The sequence below is a fragment of the Miscanthus floridulus genome, chromosome 12 (assembly GCF_019320115.1).
Source record: "Miscanthus floridulus cultivar M001 chromosome 12, ASM1932011v1, whole genome shotgun sequence".
Taxonomy (NCBI): domain Eukaryota; kingdom Viridiplantae; phylum Streptophyta; class Magnoliopsida; order Poales; family Poaceae; genus Miscanthus; species Miscanthus floridulus.
Window position 1 is genome coordinate 32378448 of NC_089591.1, and position 8409 is coordinate 32386856.

The window sequence follows — 8409 nt, forward strand, 5'->3', positions numbered from 1 at the left end:
GCCTTTTCTTGCAAGGCTGTTTTTTCCTTTTATATATAACTTTTTACCTTCCAGTGTGAAAAAGGCATGCAAGCCACAAATATCAGCTGGTACCTGGCAGACATGCATTAGCAGCATAATTCTTCCAACGAATATCTTGCAGTAATAATGAATAATGTTTATTTAGAGTACGTATATATAGATTAATTAACGACAGTATAATTCTTGATGTCTTTTTCTTCTTTGTTTATTTGCGTTGTCAATGTCTATGGTCTAGGCCGTACGACGTGCGTGCTGCATACTAAGGCCCAGCCATGTGAATGACAAAATTCCTTTTAGTACGTGTTGAATAATGACTAATGCACGCATGGAAAAAGCTATTGCGTAATACAATAGGTAACTAATAATAAAATGTCCAATGTGGATGATGACTGCTGACTATATAGAATAGAATAATCACGTGCCTGAAGTAAGGGATCGATGTATACTTTTTACCTGTCTCTGGGCTTTGAGCAAATGTTAGGTGTTGGATGCGCGCGGTGAAAACAACTCAACTCGATTTTTGGTAGCATGTCAATGCTAACGAGGTTTCATACGAACATGCATGCATGAATAATATAATACTTCTACTACTACACACGTCTTTTTCCCCCTTTCAAAATGTCTCCTTTTTATGGCAAGGATCAAAACGTCTAATTTTTAATGGCGTTCTCCATAATTTCAATTCTCACCGGATACGCTCTAGGCTCGACTCATTTAGCAAGAAAACTGTCAGCTGCTGCCTTAAAACAAAAACAAAAAAAAGGACAAGTACAATCCTGACTGTTTGTATATGAAAGCTATTTCCCTTAGCTTGCTGAATCTTTTGAAATTAAAAAGGAAATATTGAGATGGTGGACTTAATTAAATTAAACACAATTTTTTAAGGATAACTGTATTTAAACACGTGTTAACCTACAGATCAAGCAATTTAAAAAGGGTGACACGAAATGATAAGCTGTCAGGTAATTTCTCACCGAATAATTGTCAATTAAGCAGCCAAATCACAGATGGTAGACATTTAGTGTTTGCTTCCCGGGAAGCTGGGCAACATTGCCAAATGGCATAAAGGGAGAAATAAACTAGCTAATGTCCCTTGAGCTGAAACGTAAGAGCAAGTTTAGACACGTGAAATATCTCTATCCTTGTATGAAAGCATTGCATACACACATCCATCATTAATTCATTATTGAGCGTAGTCAGGTTGGTTAATCAAAATCAGTAACACCCACCAATTCTGCAATGCGCCCAAGCAAGCAACCATTTCCTTGGAGCCAAAACCATCACCGGCAGACTATTTTATTTCTGTCAGGGGGAGGGGGGGCACCAAATTAGGCAGCCAGCAAAGCTTCAATTGTTAGCAAGACCACCACCAATCACAATCAAGGCAAGGAAGCAAGGCTTTTTATTTGTTGTTGTGCCAACCCCAGCCTGCAAATCAGAGGCACCCTATGTGGTGTGCTGCAATCTTACATGCATGTCAATGCCATGTTGGTGCCATGCCAAAACTATCTCAGCATCCAGCAAGATATCCATGTCACCAACCCGGCCTATGTGACTGGTGGTGTTACCAAACCATATATGACGACACAAGGAACAAACTTGATGGCCCCACACTCTCTCTGTCTTTCTCTTCTTTTATCAGGGGACTGGGAAATAAAACCAGCAACGAATAATTAATCGAGCAAACAACCCAGAGGCCAAGCAAAGCAAAGCCAGAGGATGCAAATTGCACTGATGCATGCATGGCAGGGAAAAAAAAGAAATCAAAGGCTGTCAAAGACACAGCACACACTAACCATAATCATGAATGGGCTCAATCCTCAGTGCCCCACCACCTCCCGGTTTCCCCTCTTCTCTCTGAGAGCCTGTTTGAAACGTGGGCATTTTTTTTGTGTTCAATTCCTGCATTCCAAACAGGAAGGAAACCGGAAAAACAGAAAGAAGAAATGTGTGCCTCAAAAGCTGAGGAGAGAGAGAGAGAGAGAGAGAGAGAGAGGAAAGGTGAGGAGAGAGAGTGGGAAAAAAAGGACAGGAGAGAAAGAGAGGAGGGTGGGGGAGTATCAAGAAAGAAGAGGCTTTGCATCCAAGCGTGCTCCCCTTGAAGCAACCCTCCTCCGGAACGGAACGGAACGGAACTCGCATGTACGGAGTAGCTAGCAACGGAACGGAACGGAACGGAGTGGTGGTGGTGGTGGAACCGAACCCGCGCTCGGCGCTTCCCTTCCCTTCTTCCTTGCACCCCACGACGCCACGAGCCCACGACGCTCGGCGCTTCCTCGTTGCCTGCCTTGGGCTTCCTATATGTAACTGCCCTCTTCTCGCACCCTCTCCTCTCCTTTCTCTCTGTGTCTCTCTCTCCCCTCACCACAAGAACTGCAACTGCACAAGGCTCGCGAACGTACGGCTATGAAGACGAGGCGCGGCGCCTACTACTCCTGCCACGCGGCGGCCACGGCGCCGGGCGAGGGCCCGGAGGCCGTGCACCGCCGGAAGAGGCGCAGGACGGTGTCCGAGGGGTCGCCGGCGGCTGCCGGCACTCCAGGTGTCCGCCTGGCGAGAGACATGTTCGAGGAGCTTCCTGACGATCTCGTCGTCTCCATACTAAGGGACGTCGCCGCGTCCGCCGGTTCGCTGGCCGATCTCGCCGGCGCCATGCTCACGTACGTCCTCCTCGTCCTGTATAGTATCGTGCATAATGTCTGCTGTCCGGTTCGGCTCCGTGAACCGAGACGTCAGTCGGTGGATGATTGGAGTTCTAATCTGTATGTGATGTGTTTGCGGACGTGTGCAGGTGCAAGAGATTCAGGGAGCTCGGGCAGAGCAAGGTGGTGCTCGCGCGGGCGTCGCCGCGGTGCCTCGCGGTGCGCGCCAAGGCCTGGTCGGACGACGCGCACCGGTTCCTGCAGCGCTGCGCCGACGCCGGCAACGTCGAAGCCTGCTACCTTCTTGGCATGGTAAGGACAGGACAGCAAGCAATCATTTCGTTGGGCAGCGAATCAATCGTCTTGGCGTCTTGGCACGGCGTTGGATGGATCGCGCTGATGAACGAAGCTGATGATGATGCTCGATCGATGCAGATTCGGTTCTACTGCCTAGGGGGCAGCTGCGGCTCGGGCGCGGCGCTGATGGCGGCGGCGGCGGTGCGCGGGCACCGCGAGGCGCTCTACTCACTGGCCGTGATCCTGTTCAACGGCAGCGGCGGCGGCAAGGACGACCGCGACCTCCGCGCCGGAGCAGCGCTGTGCGCGCGCGCGGCGTCGCTGGGCCACGTGGACGCGCTCCGCGAGCTGGGCCACTGCCTCCAGGACGGCTACGGCGTGCGGCGGTCCGTGCTGGAGGGGCGGCGCCTCCTCATCCAGGCGAACGCGCGCGAGCTCCAGGCCGCGGTCACCGCCTCCGCCTCGATGGCAGGGGCGGGTGCGGGCGGCGGCAAGGGGTCGGCGGCGCCACGTCGGCACTCGTGCCTCCTGAGCGACTTCGGGTGCCGCGCCGCGTCCGGGGAGACGCACGCAGCCAACCGGTTCCTGGTGGACTGGTTCGCGTCGCGGCCGCTCGGTGCCTCGGCGGCGGCAGCACCTGGCGGCAACGGCAACCCCGGGACGGCGGCGGCGTCGCCGGAGGAGGACGGAGCCGGCTCGCTGCGGCTGTGCTCACAGGCGCAGTGCGGGCGGGCCGAGACGCGGCGGCACGAGTTCCGGCGGTGCTCGGTGTGCGGCGTGGTGAACTACTGCTCCCGCGCGTGCCAGGCACTGCACTGGAAGATGGCGCACAAGGCGGAGTGCACGCCCACGGACCGGTGGCTCGACGTCGCCGTTGGCGGCGGCGGCGTGGCGCAGGCCAACGCCAACGCCAATGCGGACGCGGCGCCGTGAAAGCCCCGTGCCGTGCGCGCGCGGGCGGGCGTCGTCCGTTTCTTGTCACTTATGTGAGTTAGCCACCCGTTCGCTTGTTCTAGTTCAGAACTACTTTTTAACCATGAAATAAAAAAAATTCAAAAAAAAAATCAACGTAAAGCATCTGTATAAGCCAAATTTAAGCCTAAGCGAAAGACTTCGCGGTTCGCAGCAACAACGTCAGTTTTTACTGCTCCCGCGGCCGGCCGGCCGTTCTCTTTCTCGCCATCCATTTCTCCTCTGTACTAGTACCTGTGTACGTATGTGGTTGGTTGACAATGGGCATGGGCACGGCAGGCTGAGGTAAACATTATTGGTAAAAAGCGAGCGGTAGAATATATATACAGGATTTATAGGTAGTGAAAAATTTTCACGGTTGGTCTGGTCCGTGACTGGAGTAAGGCAGCACGGCTGCCCGGCTCTGCCGTGTCCTGTCCACGGAGGAAGCGAGAGCGAGACGTGACGTGAGGTCGAAACCCCACTTGCTGTCGTTGCCGTTGTGTTGTGCGGTGCTTGCCATGACTGCTTCCCGCTGCGCTGCGCTTTCTGTTGCAAAAGGCGGAGCGAGGGAGAAGCGTTCGATGTGGCTGTGTCCCCGCCTGGCGTCCCTGGGCGCGGGCCTGCGTTGTGCTCTCAGCGCCTCAGCCAGACACAGTCACACAGACATGCGGCCCTGTCGCGGTGTTTTTCGTGCAACAGTCTCTCTGGCAGTGGAACATGCTATCGGGCGCCCATCTCGCGCCCATGTCTTGCCATAAAACCGCTGCCGGCCCGGAGCCACAGCCATCGCGCCCATGATACAGACGCTTGCTTGATACCGCTTGGTTGCTTCTTCCTCCACTTGCTGGCTGCTGCTCGTTGCCCATGCTTGTTTAGCAGGCCGCCAGGGCCAGGGCCAGGGCAAGCGCCAGTCAGCCGGACCAGACGACCAGAGCTGCCCGCAGTGATGCATGCATGCATGGCCTCTGATCGGCACTCGCATGCACGGAGTAGCTAGCCGTTGGCGTGGCGGCAGTATATTTTTCCATTTGGCACTAACACGATGGGTCGGACAGGCATGCCACGGAAAAGCATGACCCGGCTCGGCTAGCATCGTGCACGTGCCTAGCACGGCCTGGCCGTAGTGCCATGCCTAGACCGCTAAGTCGGCCCGTAGTGCCGGCCCTAGGTATGGCATGGTTAAACAGGGCGGCATGGCTGCGGCACGGCTCAGAGCTGTTGATCTGCCTCCCCCGTTCATCTCGACCATTGGACGTGCCCGTTTGGAGGGGGAGGGGTATATAAACCGCCTCGCTCCCGTCGTCCCATATCCCACCTAAGCCCTAATTCATTTTGAGCGTCGTTCCCTCTCTCCTGTCTCGCTCTCCTCTCTGGCTCTCTCCACTGCAACGGCGACTCTCCTCTCCCGCCTCCAACCTCCTCTCTTCTTCTCCCCCTTCGGTGGCCTCTTGAGCCATCGGTGCCCGGCACTGGCACACGTCACGGCATAGTACCCCCTCTTCTTGATCTCGCATCGTCGATGAAGCCTCGTCCTCTCCTTGTCGTCCTCCTCTTCGTCTCCGTTGACCTCACTAGATGCCGGCTGCTCTGGTGCTCCGGATTCGAATCCATTGAGGAACTAGAGGGACGGATCCATGTTTCGTCAACGTCACCGACGATTCTGGTGCTCCGGCTGCGAAGGTAACCCTAACCCTAACTTGCTAATCCTTGCTAACCCTAACCCTAGATTTGTACTGACACTTCTTTTTTGTAGCTATTGAGGAACTGGGCACCGGCGAGTGACGATGACCGGCTTCGACGACGAAACGGTTGAGGTCGGCACCAACGAAGAGAGGTGGTTATGCAGGTTGGCCGGAGATGACGACGAGGATGACCTATGCGAGGACGCCGAGGAGTTGTTTGGCCGTAGCGCTCAGGCTCCCATGGATGTCAGCGATGTCAAGAAGGCGGGGCAGCAACGACGAGGAAGGTGAAGAGGACAGAGAACAACGCCAAGCGCTCTCGTCCCTCTACCTCGATAGTGTGGCTGGATTTTAAGAAGCTCTTCAAAAAATCCAATGGTAAGAAGGTCAGGTATGCCGCTAAGTGCATCCATTGCTCTAAGCAATATTCTACCCTCTCTAGTGGTGGCACTGGTCACCTAATCCGACATAGGGATAAATGCCCCAGGAGGCGTGAAAAAAATCACATGTCTCAGTCTCATATCTCTTTTAATCCTGATGGTAGTATGCATAATTGGGAAGTACTATCCTATGGTTGCACTGTACTGAACTTGTTCGATTGCTTGCTAGGCTAGATGTTCCTATCAGTATGGGTGAAACTGATGCATTTGAATAATACGTTAGAATTGCTCATAATCCTAAATATGTTTCTATCTCTAGGCAAACCACCACTAGAGACATGGTTAAATTTTTCATTGATCGCAAGGCTAAGCTTGTTGAGAATCATAGTTCTTCTGCTATTAATTGTGTGTGTTTGACCTCTAATATTTGGTCTGGTAATACCAAAGAGGACTACCTTAGTGTTGTTGTTCATTACATAAACTCTGATTGGTAACTAGAGAAGAGGGTGCTTGGTCTTGTGCTTATTGATGTGTCCCATAATGAACAAAACATTGCTGATCGTGTTGTATCTGTGCTTACAGATTATGGTTTGACTGAAAAGGTATTTTGCTGTTATTTTAGATAATGCATCATCTAATGTTTCTACCATGCAGTAAACTTAGACCTTGTGCTGTCTAAATATCTTGGTATTGAGGCTGTAGATGATCCTGTTGAATCCACAATCAGACAATGTATCATCCCTTACTACAGCTAATTCAATGTTCTTGTATTAGCGTTGTGCATGTCATATTATCAATCTGATTGTTAAGGAGGCCCTTGAGGCTCTTAAGCCTTTGATTGAAACATTTAGAACTGCAATATTATTTTTAAACTCATCTAACCTAGAGAATTGCTGCATATAAAAGTTACTTGCATTGTCACTGGTGTTAGGCCTAGAAAATTTCAGCTCGACATGGAGGTAAGGTGGAATTCTACATATCTGATGCTTAAACATTTGTTTCCTCATAAGATCCCATTCACTACTTTCATGCATGCTCATTATCCTAGGATTGAAGGTGGTCTATTGCTTTTAACTGATGAACATTGGGCTATGGCAGAAAAATACTTAAATTTCTTGAATTATTTTATGATTCTACAATTGCATTGTCATGGTGTGTACTATCCTACATCTCTACTTATGATTCATTATCTTGTTAAGATTGCTATACACCTAAAGAATTATGCTAATGATAGTCACATCAACCTTTGGTTCAACCTATGATAGACAAATATAATAAATACTGGAGGAACATACCCTTACTTTATTCTTTTGCATTGATCCTGGACCCTAGAGCTAAAATGAAAGGTTTCAATAGAGTGCTTAGGAGGTTAGGTAACCTTGCTGGTACAGATTATACTACTTACCAGCCTTGGACACTAGAGCTTGACTTACTGATATTTACAATAAGTATGAGAAGAAATATGTAGCTGTTAGGTTGAGGAGGACTATCCCTCCTAACCTGTCTAGTAATAAAATGTCTGCTTGAATAAAATTTATGATAATGATGATGGTGGTGGTTCTACCGGTGGTATGCATCCTCTAGCTGCTACTCTAAGCATGGCTAGAGATACCTCTACAACTGTCCTACTGTAGGCTAGAACTTCTTCAGCTTCTAATGCTTCTGAACTTGTTTCTTACTTGGACTGTGACACTGTGAACCAGTTAAATGATGATTTTAACATCTTGAACTAGTGGCATCAACACAAACTCATATATCTAGTGCTTGTCAATCATGGCTAAAGACATTTTAATTGTTCATGTGTTTACCTATAACTTTAGAATCTACTTTTAGTATGACTGGCAGGATCATCGAGGAGCGATGGAGGAGGCTGAAGTCTGAGATGGTGAAGATGCTGACCTGCATCAAAGATTGAGAGGCTACTGAAGCAAGGCTGCAACACATGGTGGAGGACAAGGAACTTGAAAAAGCTATTTGAAGAACTTTATCTTGATTAGTGTCTTAGTGATCATTTTTATAATGAGACTGTAATATTCTGGACTTGTGAACTTTGATGTAAGGATAATGAACTTCTATGGAGCTTGGTTGTACTCTTTTTTCCTATCTAGGAATTTCTCACATGGGTGAGTTTTACCTAGACAAATTTTTAATGAGGCAGCCATTGCACTAAAGCTCCTAATAAATTGTTATTTTGTTATCTCTTCCTGTGTATTGTATATGTTTGTGATGATAAAGTTACTGCTCTTGATATTCTGGTCATTTTGAGATGTTAGACACTTATAGTGCCAATGTCGGACACGGGTACTACCGCTGCCGTGTGCAGTGGCATGGTACGGCACGTCTAAATCGTAATAGTGCCGTGCCTGGATCATGCACGCACCGGGCGGCCCATTTGGCCAAACTATAGCTGGCTGGTTCGCCGGGCGGCTGCAT

General features: G+C 49.9%; 1 protein-coding gene across 3 annotated transcripts; it reads left to right on the plus strand.

Moving 5' to 3' along the window:
- Positions 1-2296: 2296 nt before the first annotated feature.
- On the plus strand, positions 2297-8173 carry LOC136496380 (F-box protein At1g67340-like). 3 transcript variants are annotated; one of them, XR_010769035.1, is made up of 4 exons: positions 2297-2681; positions 2813-2975; positions 3099-3946; positions 7810-8173. XR_010769035.1 is itself a non-coding variant. In XM_066492041.1 (3 exons), the coding sequence occupies exons 1-3, from the start codon at positions 2428-2430 to the stop codon at positions 3891-3893; spliced, it is 1212 nt and encodes a 403-aa protein (XP_066348138.1). In that variant the 5' UTR covers positions 2297-2427; the 3' UTR covers positions 3894-4097. The 3 variants fall into 3 exon arrangements, 1 of the variants encoding a protein (XP_066348138.1); XR_010769036.1 differs by lacking the exon at positions 7810-8173 and adding an exon at positions 5668-5686; XM_066492041.1 differs by lacking the exon at positions 7810-8173 and having other exon boundaries at positions 3099-4097.
- The last annotated feature ends 236 nt before the right edge of the window (positions 8174-8409 follow it).